The 22,764-nt window shown below is 44.0% G+C and overlaps 3 protein-coding genes across 3 annotated transcripts; 2 read left to right on the forward strand and 1 right to left on the reverse strand.

Annotated features, from left to right (window-relative positions):
* The first annotated feature begins 245 nt into the window (after positions 1–245).
* cd74a (CD74 molecule, major histocompatibility complex, class II invariant chain a) lies at positions 246–5,545 on the forward strand. Its single transcript, XM_036548927.1, has 9 exons — positions 246–459; positions 1,987–2,153; positions 2,816–2,907; positions 3,416–3,472; positions 3,585–3,668; positions 3,756–3,858; positions 4,166–4,375; positions 4,473–4,526; positions 4,877–5,545. The coding sequence occupies exons 1-9, from the start codon at positions 386–388 to the stop codon at positions 4,882–4,884; spliced, it is 849 nt and encodes a 282-aa protein (XP_036404820.1). The 5' UTR covers positions 246–385; the 3' UTR covers positions 4,885–5,545.
* Positions 5,546–11,019: 5,474 nt separating this feature from the next.
* Positions 11,020–12,284, forward strand: LOC118791662 (toll-like receptor 2). The gene has a single exon (XM_036549121.1). The coding sequence runs from the start codon at positions 11,031–11,033 to the stop codon at positions 11,964–11,966; it is 936 nt and encodes a 311-aa protein (XP_036405014.1). The 5' UTR covers positions 11,020–11,030; the 3' UTR covers positions 11,967–12,284.
* An 8,157-nt stretch (positions 12,285–20,441) lies between these two features.
* Positions 20,442–22,762, reverse strand: slc35a4 (solute carrier family 35 member A4). The gene has a single exon (XM_036548479.1). The coding sequence runs from the start codon at positions 21,926–21,928 to the stop codon at positions 20,948–20,950; it is 981 nt and encodes a 326-aa protein (XP_036404372.1). The 5' UTR covers positions 21,929–22,762; the 3' UTR covers positions 20,442–20,947.
* Between the last annotated feature and the right edge of the window lie 2 nt (positions 22,763–22,764).

Consider the following 22,764-nt stretch of genomic DNA (forward strand, 5'->3'; position numbering starts at 1 on the left):
ATGCATTTTTTTTTCAAGTGGTATATGGCTTGCCATAACTAATGCTACTGAAATCTTATCTGACTCTTCTCCTCTATAAGCCACAGCTGTCTCTAAGTCTGAGTTTGAGCGTGGCTTTCTAGTGTTCTGCCGTTGTCAACTGATGATGTTGACCTCAGCAGCCAATCAAAAAAACTCAACTGAGGCTCAGAAGCGAGTTGGGATGAACCTGTCCTACCCACCTTGCCTACAATCTGGGGCTTCCCTGGCCAGTCACTTTCAGTTCTCCTCGGCCGTCCGCTATATTGCGCTTCCTTTTTCTGCGATTATTATATACCGCGCGCGCGTCTGCGACAGTCTTTACAGTTGTGAGATCGAGACGCAAGAATAAGCGCATACGAACGGGATGGCCGACCAACAGGATGCGTCGCTCCTCGGGCGAACTGAGAGCCAGGAGAGTGTCGTGAGAACTCCGGGAAGGTGAGGAGATAACTGTCAATAACTCGTTCTAAAATAAACTTCAATATAAAACACTTGCCTTGTTTAGCCATGTTTATTTTCAATGGCTAATGTATAGAAATTGTCCTTAGCATGTTATTTAATGTAGATACTTTTTAAGTAGTAGTGTGCATTTTAATTATGCACAGTTGCAATATATAGCTCTATTATATATATACATATATTATTTTATTGTAATTTGAAATTATTCCTGCATCAGACGGTTAGGTCCGAAGACAAGTGCGATACTTATCGTACATCTTATTTTCACTCACTTTCAACAAAACATCTACAAATAGAAAGAAAAGAAAAAAGAAAAACGTGTATATACATATATTATCTTCATTAAGGTGCACGTGGTGAGCATTTCGAAAAACTGAATGTATCACTAAACAACAATGCAATCTGAGCAAAATGCAATCTGAAAAAAAAAAAAAATCATAAATAGAATGAAATGATTTTAAGTAATCTAATTAAACTGCCACAATATTAAAAGGGGCGAGAGGCAATAATGGTGATAGTAAAAAGAAAAAAGACAAAAAAAGGAAAGGAAGAAGAGCGAGCGCTCTGAAACACATTTATAAAGTATACATACAATAAGTAAATAGAAATAGTAGTAAATAAAGTATATAGAAAATAAAAAAAAATATATATAAAGTAGTATGGTGTGAGTGTTTATGGTATTGTTAAGTTAAGGAAGTTTCTAAGGCTAAATACCCCCCCCCCCCCCCAGTTCAAGCTTTCAGAAGTATTTCATCCCTTTAGCCGAGATTTTGGGAAGTTCAGAACATACCTTTGCCCAGCGACAACTGATGTCATCATCGTTCGACGTTCTCAAAGGCGTTTATTCTAGGGTAGCATTGAGCTCAACTGCAAATTGTATTAAGTCAATTTGTACATTATGTATCTCAAGTCAGGGCTGGGTTTGAAGGGAATTTTTATGTTAAACATTTTAAATAGTTTAAACCAGTATAAATTTGCCAACAACAGGGAAGTGACTAGAAGAAGAATCACTAGTTTGTCATTTGTATATTTAGAATTGTAGAAATAAAAAAAAAAAAGTAAAGCGCATATTTTAGAGACTGGTCCATTTTTAAAGATTTATGCAGACTGGTAAGGCCATTATGACAAGATCCATAGAAGTACATGCAAGAATAGCAACAGGGACTAGTGTTGGCATAGGTAAAGAATATCAAGTAATATTTCCATTGTAAAATGTCACACAAAATAATTGTGCTGGGTATAGGCATACAACCACAAGCATTTGTAGTGTATACAAAGTTCATTAAAATCATCGTAAACTCATGTAAGTATTGTGCTTAACCTCTAGGTACAATAAAGGACAACATCAAACAAAGCCTTGGATTTTGTTTTCTTTACACACAGTGTCATATGTACTATGCTGCTGTAGGCTAGATACTCGTCTCCTTTCCTCTCCGCCATGACCAAGCGTTCTACATGCAAGGGTGTGGATCACAGTTTGTTTGCTCTCTATCGCCCCCTGTATAGGGCCTCCATGAGCGACGCCAAAATCGCCGGCATCACTCTGCTGTTCTGCCTGCTCCTCGCAGGCCAGGGACTCACAGCCTACTTCGTCATCACCCAGAAGAGCCAGATCAGCACCCTGGAGCAGAACACAGACAGGCTGAAGACCCAGCTGACCCGCAGGCCCTCCGGTAGGAAGGCGGCGGCTGGGGAGAGGGGGGGTGGAGGGACTGTGGAGGACGTAGCGTTAAGCTACAGTGTGCTTCATGCAAAGAGAGAGGCGGGGCTACATAAATTAATTAAACTTTGCCTTAGGTAAAACATGGTGCTGCTAGGTGTTAACACAGTCAGGCTAATTCAGCAAAAGGAGCCCCCTTCTTAAATTAATTAAATTATGTGTAGCATAGCGGTAAGGAGCAGGACTCATAACCGAAAGGTTGCCAGTTTGATTCCCTGCTGGAACACTGCTGCTGTACCTTTAGGCAAGGTATTTAACCTGGAATTGCCTCAGTGAATATCCAGCTGTTTAAATAGGTAACATGTAAAAACTGTAACCTACTATATGTAAGTCACTGTGGATAAAAGTGTCTGCTAAATGCCAGTAATGTAATGTAAATGTAAAAAAAAGATATATGCCTCCACAGATTGTTCGTAGGTTCTGTGTAGAAACATGCAGTTCACACCGCAATGGGTTGCATCTCTTCCACTTGAGGAGTTTGTGATAGGTCTACACACTTCTGCCTTTACAGTGATTATGATTACGATTACATTTATGGATATGTATTTGTATGGCATGAGATGCTGTGTGTTGTGTTTGAATGATGTAGTGCTCATTTTGTCTCCTCTGTCTTAGGATCCAGCGCCCCTAAGATGCTCCGCATGCCTATGTACAACATGCCCCTTCTCATGGATGTGTCCAGCGAGAAAAAGGAGATTCCTATGACGGTGAGTCCTGTTCGGTGAGGGCACACAAAGGTTGGGGTTGGGGTCGCTGAGTTAGCAAACCCTGGGAATAAGTTGTTGGATGTACCTGAAGAACTCAGCGTCTCGATGGCAGTCTTCAAAAAAACTGAACTTTTTAAAAAACAATTCTAATCCAGTTATTATTAGTTCTGGGCACTTTTTAAATCTTAATTCATAAGCAAGATTTTAGCTGACAAATGACAATGCTGCTTTATTGTGTAGATGATTACGTCAGGGGTTGGCAATTCCATTCCATGAGTGCCTTTACTACATGGTATACTAATTTAGTTTAATAATTGTTCCAATTATGTAGAAGCTCAAGACAAAAGTGTCTCTGAAACACCAGGATCAGAACTACCTACTCCTGAACCGGACTCCTGTGATGAATTCCTACCTTAATGCAGGTGTATGGAGGTTGAGGCCTGTCTTGTGTTGAATGGAAGATCTTGTTTTGTTGTGGTCATACGTGGCCTTTCTTTTCTCTCTTCAGAAGCTGGAGGACACTGTTATGGTCAACCTGGAGAAGCAAGTTAAGGACCTTCTGGAGGTAAAAAAAAAAAAAAAACCCTAGTGTTTAGCAAGCATATATTTTCAGACAGAGTCTAAGGATGCCCATCTGTCCAGCAGTTTATTGAACAGCAAGTGTCTTCCTTGTTCAGGACCCACAGCTGCCCCAGTTCAATGAGACGTTCCTGGGAAACCTCAAGAGCCTGAAGGGTCAGATGGAGGAGTCGGAGTGGAAGGTGAGACTCTCCCCTCGGTAAGCACTCACACCACAGCACTGCCCACCGGTCCCCTTCTAACCTGGGACACCCTTTGTCTTTGGGCAGGGCTTTGAGAGCTGGATGCATCACTGGCTGGTCTTCCAGATGGCCCAGCAGAAGCACCCTGCACCCACCCCAGTGCCTGGGGAGGCCACCACACCCCTGGGAGGTACTGCACCACCCCGATTTGCTAATCACATACTCGTCTCACATGTCTGTTTCTCTGGCACATATATACAAATATGTGCGCACGCGCACACACACACACACACACACACACACACTAATCAAAGACTCATCTTACAGCTATCTCTCTTACACACACAAACATATACACACACACTGTCTCTAATCACATACACATGTCACAGCCCTCTCCGTGTAACACAGACTGATATCTGACTTATCTTACCCATTTCTCTCACTCATGCACACCAATCTCAGCGTCTCCCTTTCTCTCTGTTTTCGCCTCACAGCATACAAACTCCAGACAAAATGCCAGCTGGAGGCAGCCGGCGGCGGCTCCGTGAAGCCGGGCTTCTACCGCCCCCAGTGTGACGAGCAGGGCAACTACCTGCCCATGCAGTGCTGGCACAGCACCGGCTACTGCTGGTGCGTCGACAAGAACGGCGTGCAGATCCCCAACACCCTGGTGCGCGGGAGACCCGTCTGCGGAGGCATGCCTGGTAGGTCTGCGCCGAGTGTTTCATATGGTTCCCCTCGGTGTGATAAACCCAGTCCTCTCAGGCACTGACGCGGACGTCCCCTCTAACCCTCCCTCAGGCGCTGACCAGATGATGGCATTCCCCAGCTTGGCCAGAATGGTGTCGATGAAGGGTGAGTAAACCGCAGCCACGTTGCGGCGTGAGCGAATGAACCAGGTCCAGCCACTCAGCCTTAGCAGCTGAGTGACTGGACCTAGTTAACATGTTCAAAAGAAATTCTGCCTCAAATTCATTAATAATTGTTTTTGTTTATTTTTGGGGAATATTAGTATACTTAATAAATGTTTTTTCCGGATTAAATCAGACGTCTAAGTCGTGTGAATACTGAGAAAATGCAGGGATTCCTGTAGCGTGTCCCGTTACATTCTCCTGTTTCATTCCTCGGTAATTAAGTGGAGTACGTCTTAATGACATTTTGACGTACAAGTATGTGTCGGTAATGCTGATTTCCTGTTTTTCCAGATGATTAAAAGCTGTGCTGAAATCATGATGCCAACAGCTGTCACCATGTGCTCCTAACTTATCTATTTCTCTGAAGCAATCATTAAACAACAGCTCATTAAGGCACTCTTGACAACTTTTGACAGTTCCTTTGTAATCATTTTTTCATGGTAGAAGGTAAAAGAATACGCTTTCAATCTGTTGAGTGTGTAATGTGCTTATCAACAGCTGGGGTGAAGGCTTTTTCATGCTTTTGTAACAGGCAGGAGGGAGAGGCTCTATCCTTTTCTCGATGTATAGCAGCCCCCCTCCTGCCCGGACCTGAACCGACCCAACTACCCTCACACCTACCTTTCCCATCCACACTTAACCTGCCCAGTCATAACCCCCACCTGTCTACTCACTTACCTTGACCACCCATCCCACCTGTCCTAAAATGCCTCAAAAGCACCTACTACAAATGTAAATTATCAGTAGCCACACCTTCTCCTCAGACTTTTTTTTATCTTCATCTTTTCAGACATTTGAAAATAAACCTACTGTGATATGTATGACAACTGTTACTTCTGATGAATCTCAAGTATGCTTAAATAGCAGGCATGAATAAGAAGATTAATTTCTGTTTTGAAGAAAAATGTGTACTGCACCATGACTGGGCTCTTAATAAAATGATCGATTTCTAACTAAAAAGAGGCTGTTTAAAATGTATTTATTGTTTCTATACAAGTGTATTATCTCATTATTGAACCGCAGCAAGAATGTTTGTATTCCAAAATATCTACCTTGGAATGTTAGAGTGGTTTCATGTAATGCCAAACAATTGATTTAGCATATTTATTTAATCATTTTATTTTTAGAAAATATGTAAATGAGAGTAATGCCAATGTTCTGTTTTGGGTTTGTTCCTTCAGCAGGGTGTTTTTAGGGTCTTTCACTAAAGTTGTGCAATATCATTGGAACTACACCTCAAAAGGTTATCTTCAGGGGGTGCAATAACACACGCACTGAAAATGCCAAATGGACACAGATGACACATTGAATTGCACAATCTCTGATTTAAATGTTTCAAAACATTAGATGTTAATGACTTACATGTTGTAAGAATGTACAGAAATAAGACATGGTATACAGTAGACACAATAATACAGAGCAACAGCACCAAGTATGTTATGAATCATTGGTGCCTGATTTTCTGTTCAACATTATCACAGCGACTGGTATAGAACCCCCACTGACACTCATTTTGTGCATGAGCAGCGATACCTACATCCGGAAGCAGTGGCGGCTGGTGAGCTGGAAACAGGGGAAGCGGAAACATTACCTTTAAATCTATCATTACTTTCAACCTGTTCCCCTTTATCCTCCTTGAGTAACAATAAAACAAATAATTCACAGAATAATTGACACCAATCGCGTAAATAGAGTAAATGATTATGCTCGCGAAACAGCGCAGATTGTCTGTAGTTTGTGCGCTATTGCGAAAGCTACAGCATGAGGTTGTTTAATTAACAAGGATGGCAATTTGAACAATTAAGTAATATTAATCTCAAAGCTTTCTCTTCAATGTTTCACATTACAGCTTTCTTGTGTTACAAAATTCAAATTACAAAACGGAGCTAAATTTAGTTAGATCGATTTAAATTACTGAGAATAAACTTTTGGGTTAGGTTGAGTGCAATGAACAATAACGTTTAGAACACAGACCTCACAAGCATTTAATGTAATTTAAATCGAAAAATGCCATCCTTGTGAATTAAACAATTTCATGTTGTAGCTGTCGCAAGCACACAAACTACAGACAATCTGCGCTGTTTCGCGAGCATAATCATTTACTCCATTTACGCGATTGGTGTAAATTATTCTGTGAATTATTTTTTATTGTTAATCAAAGGAGATAAAGGGGAACAGGTTGAAAGTAATGATAGATTTAAAGGTAATGTTTCAGCTTCCCCTGTTTCCAGCTCACCGGCCGCCACTGTCCAGAAGGCAGTTTATCAAAATGATATAGAGGATGATCCTCCATGGACCGCAAGCAGAGGCTTCGCTCTTCCCCTCCACTCCTCCTCCACCTGTTTTCTGCCTTGTCCAGTAATTTTCAGTGGAAAGTCCCAGAGACTCCAGAAACTGCTGGATGAACAAGAGGTTGATTCCTCAAAGGAACGTTGGAGTCGATGTGGGCAGTCCTGACCACAAGAGGGAGATAGAGAGACGCTGACTATTGGATCTGTGACTTTCAGGTGGGGATGATAGAGAGGCTTTTTTTTTCAATCCTTGAGATAAGGTCTCAAGCCATGAACAGCAGACCAGGATTACCCTGACTCCTCACAAGCAGTTAACGACATTGGACAGAATTTGATAAATCCATTCAGTCTGCAAGGGAGAAATTAATAATTTTGCAGGTGTGCATGGCAGTTGAAGGAAACCAGTCACATATAATGCAGGGTTTTTCCAGTTTCGCAAGTATAAAACACTGAGGAGAAAAATATTCAAAACCACACACAGATGGGATTATTTTGCCGTATCTGAGAGCTTTTGCGGCCAGTTTTGTCACATATCAGAAGTTAAGACAAAGCAAGGGGAAGACATGAACAGAGAGGTAGAGGAAGACATGAACAGAGAGGTAGAGGAGGAAGAGGAGGCAAGAGGGGAGAAGCATGAGTCGAAGGCAGATGTGAGGTCATGGTGAGGAAAATTCATTCAGATGCAACACAGAACTGCTGTCATCAGTCTGTGAGGGCGGGTCTTAAAGATCACATGAAGAAATTTTAAATCCCTTCTCCCCAACCCAAATGCACGAATGAAGCCATATACTGTGCACTATACCTGAAACCCACTATACCGCTCCCCAGTGGTGGAACGAACTCCCTGTCTCGCTACGGACAGCTTCTTCACCCCATTCCTTCAGACGGGGCCTGAAGACGCACCTCTTCAGACTCTACCTGGACTGACCCAGCACACAATTGCTGCCCCCCCGCCCATCAGTGCTGTCGTAAATTGCTGTGCTTTTTAAATTGTGCTTTTTAAATTGTTTCTTGTTGCCACCTTTACCCTGACGCTCATTGCGTCGTTTGAAGTTGTCGAAGTCTGCCGTTTGAAAGTGAATCGTATTAGTTGCCCTATAGGCTGTAATTGTACAAATCTTATAGTACTGTGTCCTCAAACAGACCTTGCTCTCAGCTGAGAACTGTCTCATTGTGGAACTGTACACATCCTGTCCCTGTACTGTCGCTATACTTGCTGTATGCACTTTTGTAAGTCGCTTTGGATAAAAGCGTCTGCTAAATAAATACATGTAAATGTATAACACGTGACTCCACCTGTGTAGGAAGAATGACTGAGGTGGAGGTCCTGGCCAGTGTTCACCTTTTACATTGTTCAGGTGATATATTGGACAGGTGGTAGAACTAGCAGAGACACTAGGGTGCCCTCTTAAAAAAATATACCCTGTTGTAGAGAGACCTGCCAAGGGAGATGACTGGTAGGCACAGGAGAAGGATGTATGGATGCAGGTCCCAACAAAGTGCAAAGGGTAGGGCGTGAACATGTACAAGTGTTTTGCAGATTTTAACTGAATTAAAAAAAAAACCTCACAAAAGAAATATTTACAATAAACGGGCACACTAAGATTCAATGTCAAGTAGGTACTATGTACACTTAGAGAAGAAGCTTTAAACAGCAAAAACCCACATGGCACTCAAGTATCATATCTGCCCTCTTCCTTTCTGATGGTCTGTGGGCAATTGGTTTAACATCTTAAAGGCAGGGTTTAGCAGGAACAGGGCAGATAATGATAAACTGGTGGTAAAACCACCAAACACAAACTATAAAAAACAGATATCCCGACATTAGCAATGCAATGAGTTTGCGTATCTGAAAGTAAGACACTTTTTTATTATTCAAACGAACAAACATGCGCTTCCTCTTCCTAAGCAGGAAAATAACAATGAGGAAACATAATTATCAGTAGCAATGAGATCAAACCCCATTCACAAACATGATCCGTTCCTGCTGCTTGAACTGTGTGCTCACTCGGGTGCTCCTCCCAGGTGAGCAGCCATGTAGTGTCACAACCAGCAATGGAGACCACAGTGAAATGCTGATTTCCATATGGAATAAATTATGATCATAATCCATGGAATCATGGATTACCATGGAAACACATTGAGATGCGTGCGGATACGAGCCCCTATGTACAAACGCATCTATGAATTAGTGAGGAATATGGAAAATAGACCAGAGAATACAGTAACAAAAACAGAGGATGAAAATGGTGAATGAAACCAGCATTAAACTGGGTGAACTATGAGAGAAATGGCACAATGATTGAAAAATTTAAAAAATAATGTTCAAAAAGCAATGCCTGACTTATATACTGATACTGATTTGCTTTGCCGTGTGAAAGTCTAGCTCGTTCTCTGATATGTAGTCCCTTAGGTCCCAAAACACTGTGACCTGTTTGTGCTGGAAGCCTTTTTGAACCTTGAATGTGGACTTGGAGTCAGTTTCTTGTTTTCACTGTCCTTGGCAACATAAATATTTGTTGCAAGAAGTACGTAAAGAGTCTGCTTTCATTTCCCTGTGGTTCTTCTTTGTTGTGAAACGATTCAGTCTGAAATAGATCTCCCATACCGAGTGCAAGCATTATTTTTACATTTTTGCATTCTGCATTTTCACAATCTCTCATTGAAGCTGATGATGAAACTGTATGTACATAGCTAATTGTCTTAGTGATAGCTAATCAGCTTTGATTCCAGAAATGTTGTTGATGTAAGTTTAGTTAATTGCTGTCAGCCATAGCCAAATGTCTAAACACAAAGATACAGTTGCCCTCAGGTTATTTTGAGACGACTCGAATTCGACTAAGAGCCAGATCACATTTATTGAAACAGTTATATGAGCACCTTCCTGGGATATTACATGCAGTAAACATTTTATTTTAAATGCTTTGTGAAAAATTACCACAGCGTGCATTGACATGCTTTGTGCAGTACCACAGTCTGACCATAGGGGGGGGGGGTCTCCCAGACCATACTCTCACAGCAGTTCTATGTGTGATGGATCTAGGACAAACCTTTTTAACAAGTCCTTCTTACAATGCCAGTAAGCATAACATAATCATACAATATAGAAGAGGAAGGTAAAGCTTCATGTCCAAAATTGAATCTTAAATGAAACATCTGTGATTCATGTGGTGTTCCTCTTTGTCTGTTGACCAACGTTGCACGAGCACTTCCTGTACTGTAGGTCATATATCTTCATTATTGCAAAGTTAAGCAGATGTTACAATGACCACAAAGAGGAAGCTGTCAAAGGAAATAAGATTGACATAGAGCCCCGTTCCCATTTAGAAGCTGCCACAAGACTGTTGCAGGTGCTCGTCTAAAGACAGTAAGCATTACTTCTTCATAGTAAAGCTTGTTCTTCATAGTAACATAGTAAGTATACTAAAAACTTTATTTACTTTATTACTTTATTTCATTAAATGGTGAGACAACTTGACATTATATTTTTAAACCTGAATATATATTTTGCATTTTATTTATTTCTACTGGTTATGAATGGAAAAACTATGTCCCAGGACAGCTGATTGTAGTCCTGACTGAGAAGAATTTTTAGAAAAAAAAAAAAAGTGGCCAGGTCTTTCTTTGCAAAATAACCACATTCTTTCTTTACAAGTAAGTGCAACGTAATGATGATACCTTGAAATGATAACAATGAATTGATCTGTTGTCTCAGGTTTGGGCGGTGAAGTATGCTGGCTGGTCAGTTTGCCCTGCTGATGCTGCTGCTCTGGGGGTCCCCAGCCAGGACTGTAGCTGGACGGTGTGACCTTCGGGGCCGGCGCTGCATCTGTTCGGTGGACGCCCTTAGTAACATGATCAATCTCCTTCCCTGCCTACCAGCTGTCGAGCTGGAAATTCAGGACGGGTCTCTGGAAGGCATCGATCCACAGCTGTTCACTGGTTTACAACATCTGCGCATGCTTCCAGTTCAGACGCTGGTCTTCACACGTGTTACCATTTCAGAGGGATTCCTCTCTGCCCTGATACTTGCCCTTCCCTATTCTAACGTTAAGGAATTGGGCTTTGTGCGTTCCACGCTGGAGAGCAATAATGTGATATATATGCCTCCCAGTGCTTCTGTACTCAGTGGGGTAAGGCTGGACAACGTGACCATGTCTTCCGCTCTCCTCCACCCTGCCGGCCAGCCCCTTCACCACTGGCTGCTGGGTGGAGCGAGCAGTGTAGCTGTTGTACACTCTGGGATCTCCGAGCTCGACTGCGGGTTTGCCCGCCTGCTGACTAATTTGACGGACCTTGACCTGTCAGAGAATGAGCTAAAGGATGGTTTCCTGGAGCTTGAGCAGTGTCCCGTCACCTTTCCGAGACTGGACTGCCTCAGGTTGAATGGAAACCGCCTCCGGTCCTTCCAGCACCTGTGTCTACTCTTGAAAGGCACACCTGCCCTCCAAGATCTCCACGCCAGCCAGAACAACTTCTCCCAGCCCCCCTCGGGCTGCTCATTGGGAGACAGGAGCTTTCGGGTCCTGAACCTGTCCCACACAGAGCTCGTCCAGATGACACCTTACCTGCCGCGCTCGGTGGTAGTACTTGACCTGAGTGGCAACAACCTCCAGCATTTTGAAAGCCTGCCGCGGGGCCTCCGAAAGCTTCACCTGTCAGATAACCACCTCCTGACGTTGCCGGTCCTGACGAATGCTCCTCTGCTGCGTGTCTTGGAGGTGGATGGGAACCAGCTGACGGGTCTGTGGGATGAGTCTGGGCCCGGCACTGATCCCCTGCGGGTTCTGGAGGAGCTCGTGGCCTTCCGTGCCGGACGGAACCCGTACAATTGCAGCTGTGGTGTGAGAGACACCGTGGATCATTTTAGGAGACAGTCTGGCATCATGAAAGACTGGCCTGATGATTATGTGTGCCACACACCTTTGTCGCTCAAAGGGACCCTACTGAAGGACCTCTGGCTCTCGTACTATGAATGCAACCACACTGCAGCTGTCTGTCTCATCTCTCTGTCTGTCCTGGCAGTGGTCGTCCTCATTGCTGTGTTGATTGGCTGCGTGTTCTATAGATCAGCCTTTCGAAGACCTTAAAAACCTTCCATGTTGTTTTACTGTATGAGGAAATACAATTCAAAGAAAGCATTGACAAGCATTTTTAGTGCAAGTAGACTATAATAAGCCGCATTGTGTTGCTTCATAGAGAGTTCATACTCTCTTTTATTTCACTCCCAAAGTAGTGATCACACACAAAAAAATGATGGTGAAGAGGTAAATGTTTAAACAGCTGTGCGTCATGAAATTAACATCCTTCACCTCATCGGGCTTAATGAGTGCTGTGGGAGTTGATCTTTCCCAGGCAAAGAAAATTGAGGTACGTGAAATTGTCTAATTTTTTCTGTTTTTCTTTTAAGTCAGCATTAATCCATTCATTCAGATAAATTTATTTTACGACTATAAAACATCAGTTTTACAGACTTCTTTTTCCTTGCTTGCTTATTGCACATAATACACTATACTTATTGCACATAGGTACACATAATTTCAGATATGAAACCGTTGGTGTTGTTAGCCACAGGAGGAGGATGTCTTTATATTTAACTAGAAAGGAACCATTATGGTGGACACAAAATTGGTGACATATTGTTTTTGTAATTTTTTACGTTCTTTTATATGCACATTTTCCCATGATGAATGTTGAAATTGTCATCTTTTGCACTTTCACCACATTTTGAATTTTTCAACACATTAAGTTGGCTTTTTATATGAGCGTGTATATGTTTATTAGTTTTTTTTTAAATGTATTAAGCTGTTTTCTAAACAAATAAATATTTGTTCTGCCATCTATCCCATCTGACATTTCCTCTTTTACTGTCTTGGATTTCAGTGAAAGCTAGTAACATGAAGACACAAAGTAAAAAAGAAAACAGTCTTGTTCCTGCGGTGTGGTGTCACAGCAGACTCCTCATTAAAAAACATTAATTCCAACCACTTTCCGAAAGAGAGGCTAGTTTCTTCATATGATCTTTTCCCTTGGGAAACCCTATACTCCAGTACAGTCATAGCTCATCAATATTTCAGGTCCTTGCAGTTCTTGCAGTTGCAGGCTCTGTACAGCAGTGGATGAGGGTTAGATTTGGGGTGCTTCCTCTGAGGACATGGATGTATCTGTAAGTACCTGTCAGAAGAACTGCACATATTATGTCCTACCACAATTCTCTGTGTGCACAGACTTAAATAAACAATGCACTTTGGGTTTGCCAGCAAGTGGAAGGGGAACAGTCTCTTTGAGCTTGTCTCTGTGGGTCATGGGAAACCTACTGTGGGTGGACATTACCTGAGACTAAAACAGCTGGGTCTTTGTCCTCATCAGAGTGTGGAAAAGGGGCCAGTGAGAGTGGGTGTCGTCTTCACACACAGCACAGGTAAGGGGGTACCTTTTCTGTTATGAGCCGGAGGTGTCACGGTTCCAGCCTGTGATGTCACACCTATGACAGATGCTGTCCGTTACCTGTGAGGGGCATATCTATGAGGTCACATACCAGTGACAGAAATATCTGTGAGGTTGATTACCTGTGAAAGATGAATCTGTGAGCCTATGGAATGGGTGGTGTAACTACCCAGGTGTGAGTGATGACAGGGTACAAAAGGAAAACACATCTTGGTCCCTCTAGTGTTCTCATAATTAGCTGTTGAGCCAATGTACATACTCCGATCTCCGATTTTGCAGAACTTAAATGTGCTTGAACAGGCAGTTTGGAATCCTCTATGGTAAAAGTAACTGGAAACTTGAGTTTACTGATGTGAAAATAGGACCTCCATTCACTCTCTTCAATGCCCTCTGCTGTGGTGCAGAAATTTAACCTATTGCATAAGATTTTCTGTTGCTTTTATTGGCCACCAAGCCATTGATACTATATGTTCATCCAAAAACTGCAAGTGAACTCAAACTCATCAAATGGAGTTAAACTCAAAGCACACCGAAGCTAGACTGAACCTCACCAGCGGTCTGTAGTAAATCTTTTATACAATATCTGCTTTTAAAGTGTGAAAAAATCCTTCAGATCTCTATCACCATCTGATTGGATTTGTTCCATCTCTGCAGACAGAGTAAATAAAGACAGGCTAATTATACATGAGGAGGCCAATAGGGTGGATTATACTGGCGAAGAAGATGAGGTGAGAACACTAATATTTGAATATGCCACCTGAATACTTTGAAAACTCATACTTATACACACACACACACTCACACACACACACACGTTTGATAAATATTTTTTCCTTTCTTCTTTTTTAGAGAATTTCCTACTCTTTTGATGTTGTTACAACTAAAGAAAACATGCAGGTGAGAAAGCCAAAGAGCTTACATGAATACTTTTATGCTAAACCAAAGTTAATCCCTATTTTGAAGTATAATCTGGTCAATTGGCATGAAAGCTAATTACTGTGCTTTGTTGTTACATGTATTTATACCTTAAGTATTACTCAGGTAAAGTCATATCTATTTCAGTGCAGTGATACCTGAGTGGATTGTGATTGCGGGTATTTGTGTGCTGATTGAATTGTTTAACAGAGGCTGTATTCCAAGCTGTTCCAGCCCATGTTAGGACTGATTCTTGCTGGTTGTCATGGCACTGTTCTGGTGGGTGGGACTTCCAAGTCTGGGAAAGAAAACATTCTAGAGAGGCACAGCATCTTCAAACAGGTACATCAGGGCTATAATAATTCATCAGAATAAAATAACAACGGCAACAGTTTTTATTGATATTAAAATGCATGTATCATTGTGATAAATTGCACAACCAACAAGAAATCTCAATCTAGCAAAACTAACCAGCTCCTCACCAGCTGTTTTATTTTACAGAACTATGCACAGTACAATATATATTCTGATTTTATCACTGTAATATATTTCTAATAAATAACCATTGTTTTCAGTTGGTTACAGGTTTGTTCTGTGAGATACTCAAGATAAATGATGGACAATGGTTCACAACAGTGTCCTTCATACAGGTAAGCAGTAAATATTCTTAAATTATTTCTTATAATTATTGTTTCTGTTCTGACTGGCTTTCCAACTGTATGACCTACCACATGTCTGCTCCAACACTTCCTTGCAGTTTTACCCAGATGACAGTGCAGTTGACCTTCTGAACCCAGAGAAGCGTGGTTTAAGGCTGATATCTCACCCCATCCTGGGACTGTGAGTGGACAGAAGACTTCTGGGAGTGTGGAACAGGAGTATTAATTCACTCATTCTTTCATTTGTTTAATCTTGAATGAAGCACACATATTGTGGAAGGGTTATGTTAGTTTTGTTGTCAGTATTACAGTTTTACCATTTAGATGCGAGATGTTAACAAGAGTGAGACACTGGTGTTAACTTTGCACTTTTATTATAAAAGTGCAACTTCCTTCCTCTGTAAATGTGTGAGGCTGGAGTGTCTGGTTGCTCAATGTGGTTCTGTGTTTGGTCCTGTTTCAGGCTTGTAGATGGCTTGTGTGAGATAACTGTGGAAACAGCAGAAGAGGCCCTTGCTCTGTATGAGGAGGGCAGGGAGATACTGAGGATAAACGGTGGCAGTCTCAGCAGCAGGTAAATCATATCACCCATCTGCTGGGCACACAGCACTGGTCCAGGAGAGACTCTGGCTAATGATTTACCTTTGATATAACAAGGTCAATATTGGATTTAATTAGCCAAACCTACCATGTGCCACTAAGGATAATGATCTTGGATTTGTGGACTGTAGCTGTTAAGGAATGGGGCGAACTACCCTGCAACTACATTAAATTACATTACTGACATTTTGCAAACATGCTTATCCAGAGCAGCTTACATAGGTTATAATTTTATCCATTTATACTGCGAGAGATTTACTGAGGCAATTGCGGGTTAAGGCCAAGCATATTAGGGTACAGATCAGGTTTGATTTGAGATGGGCTTAATCAGGGGTGGTGTGAACTAAAGGAAATTTTGACCTGAAGCTGTCTGTGTTGACCCCAGATGCAGTTTTATGTACTCAGTCAATGTTGAGCACAGACTCCAAGCTGACAGGGGTCGTGACGCACAGTACCGCCGCTGCAGCCTTCGGGTGTTTGATCTTGCAGGAGGGGCACGCAAAGGTGACCTCTATGGGTGAGACCTGCCTCTCAACAGTTTTTCTTACATCAAATATGCAGCACAAACAGGGCTGACCTTCGAGAGCCCAGGTGAAGAAATACCCACAATTCCCCTGTGTGCTCTCCATCCACAGGGTCAGCCCTCTAATTAAAGTTCTGGAACACACGGACTCTAGAGCGACCCTTGGCAACAGGCTCCTCCCCCTCCTCTTGACAGACACTCTAACAGGACGTGGCACTACCGTCCTTCTCTACTGCATCCAACCACAAGGTGGGGCTACATTTAGGAGTAGCCAGCAAAGCATAACATTTTTGCTGAGGGTTCCTCAGCTATGGTCCTGGAAGCCTGCAAGCTAGTCGGTGTTCTCCCTTCGGACCACCATTACTCTTATAACTTTGGGTAAATTTCAAATGATCAAGGCAATAATCATTTGAATGGCTTGGAGCCTGGTTTTAGTGAAAGCCTACAGATACTGCCACCCTCTAGCAGTAGGGTTGGGTAGCCCTGGTAGCTTGTGACCCAATGGGCAATATCCACATGTCATGCTCTTATGGTGAAAAAGGTGCACCTGCCTGATTGTGGAACCCTCAGGTTTGCTGGACGAGGAGACCCCGTGCGCCTTGGCCTTAGCCAATCAGGTGAGGGGCCTGGAGACCCAGGTCACCCCTGGGCAGTGGTGTCCACAAGCTGCGGCAAGGGAGATCAGGGAGAGGATTCATGAACTGAGGACCAGGATGGTGTCTCTGCAGGACTGTGGGGATGACGACACCAGGAAACTGGAGGAACTGATCCAGGCCCTGCAGGTCATGGAGTCTTGATCTATGACTCGATTTTGCTGAGTCTGTTCTTCCACATCATACGAATCTTCAGAGAGGAGAAACTCCTCTTCAGAGCTGTAATCTCATTTATTTTCAGTGAGGAGTTGCTTAAATTTGTTTATGGCTACTGATCAGGTGGTGAAGGACCAAGACTGGGAGAAGAGATGGGAGCAGTCAAAAGAAATCAAAGAAAAAAGAAAGGTCTCTTTACTTCATGTGTAGAATGCACTGATGAAACCAATCTATATAGCTGTTTTAGTGTTTACTGAACATTTTTGATCGACTAATTATAATACTCGCATTCTGTGTTGGGGCAGGGGTATCAAGCAGGATCTTCACAGTCGGGGATGCCACGTCAGAACACTGACCTGCAGGGGGCGACAGAGAGGCAGACAATCCTTCGGAATCAGCTGAGGCAAGAATTGGAGGCCCACATGAGAGGTAAGCCTTCTTAGAATTAGAATGAAACCTCATTCCTATAAATATAATGGCTGGGGTCACACTGCAGTGAGTTAGACCTCCTGTGTTATGATTGTAGCAGCATGAGCCTGTGGCTTCCATCCCCTTCTTTGTCTCTGCTCACAGAGGGAAAAGTGAGTGTGGAGAGGAGCCAGGAGAGACTGGGAAGGATCCAGCAGCTGAGGGAGGCCCTGAAGGAGGAAGAAAGCAGATTGGCTGCTGCTGAAAGGCAATCTGGGCAGTCAGAGCACCGCACTGACCAGGTAAATTCCCCACATTCGCTGGATGTTATGGTGTCAGGTTTCTGATTTTTCTGATTTTCCTTTTTCACTTGACACGCACATGCATCTTGCATGTTCTTTGCTCCAACCTTGTTTGCAGACAGCGAATGGTCTGTCCCAGCTGTCTGAGGTGGAGCTGGAATACACTAAGGCCCTGGACAGGAGGAAGAGGCTGGCAGAGGAGCATCAGACTCTAATCCAAGAAGAACTGGCGAAGATTGAAAGGGAGCTGGGGACAGACAAGGTGACTAAGACAAAATCATGTCTGCGAGGCTAACCTGTACCAAACTGTGTGGTCTACCCAGAGCTCAGACACATTTCAAGGGGTTTTAAAACCTGGGTACAGTGCTTTCAGATGACATTTTAGCAAAATATATTAAGCAAAATGTTGAAATATGAACACTCTCGGGCTGTTGTAGGTTCTTGTTTGGCTGTGTGCAAAAAAGCAACTGAAATCTAATATTCATTTACATTTAGCAGATGCTGTTATGCAGGGTAACTATCAGACGTGCATTCAATATGTATTCCCCCTATAGGCACATGACACAACCTCAGTAGACATGGGTCTAGTAAGATATACATAAGATATATGTAACTGAAATTACTGATAAACAACTAGTCTATCATCCAACCTTCTAGCCCGGCACCTATAGATGTCCTTGTTCTGTTTGCTAACAGGACAGATGGGACTGTAGTTACCCCAACTCTGTCCGCTGAAGGTGGATGTAAATGTAGGAATCTTGACCCTGTCTGCAGGCCCCGGGGCCAGAGTGGGAGTTACTGCAGCTGGGGAGGGAGAGGCAGGTCCTGGTGCTGCAGCTGGAGGCGGTGCGCAGGGAGAGGCTGGAAGCCGAGAGAGACTTGGAGGCCCAGCACCGCCGGCACGCCCAGGAGCTGAGTGCTCTCCGGGAGGAGAGCCTGCGGGTGAGCCCTGGGGCTGCTGCTCACCAGCAGAGCCCGGGAGAGCTCCACAAAGGGGAAACACAGGGTGGCAGTGTAACAAAATCGTAAGGAGCAGGGCTCGTAACCGAAAGGTTGCTGGTTCGATTCCCTGCTACAGCACTGCTGCTGTACCCTTGGGCAAGGTACTTAACCCCCAGTAAATAGCCTCAATAAATATCCAGCTGTATAAATGGATAAATTTGTAACCTGTGCAAGTCTGATAAATGTCAATAACGTAGGATGATATTTCCTCGGCTGCAGGCTCTTTTCCCAGAACCACACTGGTGATGTTAGTACATCGCTGTTTAAAACTGACACCCAGGTCTGTACGTCCAGCCGGCCCTCAGTTGGCAGGTTCTCGCCCCTGCTCTCCCTAGGTCTTCCGAGTCTTCCGCCAGATGTTTGAGGAGCAGAGGGAGATGACAGAGGGTCGGTACAGGACCCTGCTGCTGGAGGCCATCCAGGACGCAGTCTATCTGTCCGCCCGAAACCAGCAGCTTCAGGCGGAGAACAAGGAGCTGCACAGAGGTGATGCACTGAGAGAGCGAGCGTGTGAGTCTGTGAGGGATTGCATGAGGTGAGCGAGTAACTGCCCGACTCAGCGAGTGTGTGAGGGAGTGACTAATGCGAGTGATTGGGTGTGTGAATGAATGAGTAAGCTAAGTCATTGTATGAGTGATTGAATGAATGAGAGATAATGTGCCTTAGATAGTGTCTGTGAGGGGGCGAAGGTGTGAATGAATAAACACTTGGTGCAGTAACTCATGAGGCAGTACCTTGCCAGCACAGTGCACTTCCCTCTCCAAGCACTTAACCCCGCCTAACTTTGTGAAAGCTTGATCCACCGGTGGCATGCCATCAATTTTTAAAGCCAGACGCTGTGAGCTCAGCTTGGCGCCAACTGCCCCAACTGCCCCCTGGTGTTCCACTGCGGGCGGCGCGGGCAGTGCTTAGGAAACACAGCTGAATGACGTCACCTTTCTTTGCCTCTCACCTGCAGGTTTGGCGGAACTGAGGGATGCCTTCTGTGCCCGTGGAGACGCTGGGGAGGGGGCCTCCACCCCGGCAGCAATGCGAGAACCCCTCCCAGGCAGGGGGTAGAGACGGAGAGTGGGGCCTCCTCGTGTGCACGTCATGTGGTGGGTGTATGGGTGACACGCTGACCATGGAAATGACACTGCTCTGGGGCTGTGGGGCTGGGGGGGGGGGGGGGTGGGGGGGCACAGACAGATGACCAGCACAAAGGATGTGTCACACCCCCATTCCTATGGTAACATGGCTATGTGAGGATGATTGCTAAGCAAGCAGCACACTGTTTTCCAGGTGGCTTAAAAGTGGCCTGCTACCATTGGCAAGAACATGCACATCGAGGGCACATATCACTATTTCTGCAGACAATATAGAAAGAAAACTATGGACTTAAAGCCTACCTGAAAACCATGTAAGCTGTATCTTTATGAGGTCTGTTCCAAATAAAGGAAAAGTGGAACACAACCAAGACTTTGGCGTAGGCAAAGTGTTCCTTTAATGAATTGTGAATAAAGCGCTGCAAAGCAGTTTCAAAAACGCTCAACCTCATAACATACCAAAAAAAATAAGAAACCAAAAAACATAAGAAATTTTTAAGTCAAGATCTTTTTATTTTCCCGTGACTTTCATTTAAATTGATTTAAATACATAAATATATATTTTATTTTTAATTAATCATTGTATGTATACTTCTTTACCTTAAATAACTGTCCATACATGTCTCAACACTTCTTGGTAAAAACAAGGAGAGATGCACACTCCTTGTTGAATACAGATTAATCACAAACTTCATAAGAAACTAAAAATGGTGTATGCCCTCAGGGAAAAAGAAACAGGATATACTTCAGTCAGCTGTTTCAGCCCATGCAAAAAAAAAAAAAAAACCCAAACCAAAAGAGAGAAGTAAATTAGGGTATGTGGTGCCTGTAGGCAAAGAGAAACAAAGCTGACTCAAAACATGTATAAGAAGAAACAGTATAAGAAGAAAGCCAACAGCATGATGGGTATAACAGCTTCGATGGTCATGCTAAAAGCAGACCTGTGCTGCTCAGTGGAAAAGAAAATGACCCTCACCAATCAGGAGCTCCCTGAAATATTCAGCATTGAGACTTACACCTTGTGAGACCAGCATTATTCATTTGCATCAAGTATCCATGTAACTTGATTTACATTTCACTTTCTCTGAACTTGTGTAAACTAAGTGGAAGAAAAAAAAACAAGCAAAATATGACAATGAATCAGTGGAAAGTTGACTGGCACACAACACAAGTGAGCGAAAGAAATGATTTTGTTGGGACTGATGATGTGTGTGGAACTTTAATGTCATAATAAAAAACCTTGCGGTATCACACTGGTATTGTTCTGCTTAGCCGTGCTGCCCCTGTTTTTGCTACTAAAACAGGAAGGATAGTGTGAGTGCTATGTTCCATAATACAGGTGAGCAGCCAACCCGATCATCAGCACAGCCAGTAGAAAGATCGGCGTAAGCTGCAGTCCCAGTATCGCCCAAGAGAGGGCGGTGTTGACCAGCATGGAGCAGGAAATAATAAAGAGGCGGGTGATGTTGCTGCCGTGCTTCATGACCACGGCCATCAGCAGACCGTTGGTGGCCTGTCCTGCCACGATGACCCACACCGCCGCGGAGTAACCCTCCAGGAAGCCCCGGTCGCCCGTGGCGCCGGAGACGTGGGCTGCCCCGTTCACCGTCACGCCGAAAACGTACAGGAAGAGGTTCTGCAAGCTGAGCGGCAGCCGCTGGGTTTTAAGGATGAGCTCGGTGTACACGGCGGCCAGCCCCGATATCAGGCAGTAGGTGAGCACCAGCAGGAGACCCCAGGCGGAGACGTGGAGCCGAATCCCAGGGGCGTCCCCTCCTCCCCTCCCTTCCTCCTCCACCTCCAGGCTGCTGTAGCTGTGACACACCCCAGCCCCCATGAGCAGGCTCAGGGCCAGCCACTGCTTGGGCCGCAGCCTCTTCCCCAGGCAGAAGGAGTAGAGCAGGGCGGTGGAGGCGATCTTCAGGTTGCTGAGAACCTGGAAGGTGCTGGGGTCCATGTGGGCCTGCATGAACACCACCAGGTTGTTGTTGAGGGCGTAGAGGAGGGCGGGCAGGGCGTAGGGCACCACGTGGCGCCAGGACACGGACACGCCCAGGGTGTGCAGGTCCCGGGTCACCAACAGGGCCAGGGAGACCAGCAGCTTGGTCAGCTCAATCATCACCACACAGGACGAGGGGCTGAAGGGTACTCGCCCGTCCACCTTGGTCAGGGCGATGAGGGGGGCGTGGGAGCCATAGATGACGACAGAGAGGGTCAGGAGGGCACCCCACCCCGCTGCCCTCGTCCAGCGCCTCCTCGGAGGTGAAGGGTCATCAGACCCAACATTTGGAATGAAAATCATTCTCAAAGGAGGGGAGAGTGTTGGGGGACAGTCATTAACTAGTGCAACACTGCATCACCTGAGTGGCTCAGTTATAATTCTAATAACATATCTCTTTACATCCACTAACCTGTGGAAGCACTATACTGCAGCCAGATGAATAATTAGACTTTACTGTTAATAAATTTTTAAATAACATCAACATTTTTAAAATAGTGCCTGTTTTAGCTGTTGCTGCTACATGTTTTTTGCAAGAATATAACAGAAGTTTAAAATGTACACATCTAATACAGATATGGCATGTTAACTTTGATTTTTTTTAAGAATGGTTCCTTATATTTGATTGAATATGGTCATTCAGAGGACAGAAGCCCCCAGACTCAGTTTATAGGAAGCAGTGAAGCTGAAATGCAGCTAATACATGACGTGCTATAAACCTCTGATTCTCTTGTTATGTTTGTTTAAAATGGCAAAAAGCTGACGGAAACACATCATAAACATGGAAAAGTCTTGAAATGGTAATAAGATGGTTCCTCTTCATGGACCAAATAAGCAGCTATGCTGAGCAGTTTCTTAAGGCCAAGTGAACAAAGCTGTTCTTCCAGTGTCATGGACACAGTGATTACCTTCAGTCTGATGTAAGAGTTCAGAAAACAACCTGTGAACTGACACGTCTGGGGCAAAAATCACTGCACATGCTCACGGGCAGGGACTTTACAGATGACATTGTGGACCCAGATTGCTGCTGCTTCATTTCTTTCCTGTTCACTGTTAATGTAGCCTTTCTTGCACTTTGACCCAAAACTTACAACACTCCTCCATTTAAATATAATACATTATTTTCCAGTTTGCGAGGG

This window comes from Megalops cyprinoides, chromosome 16 (assembly GCF_013368585.1).
Source record: "Megalops cyprinoides isolate fMegCyp1 chromosome 16, fMegCyp1.pri, whole genome shotgun sequence".
NCBI classification, from domain to species: domain Eukaryota; kingdom Metazoa; phylum Chordata; class Actinopteri; order Elopiformes; family Megalopidae; genus Megalops; species Megalops cyprinoides.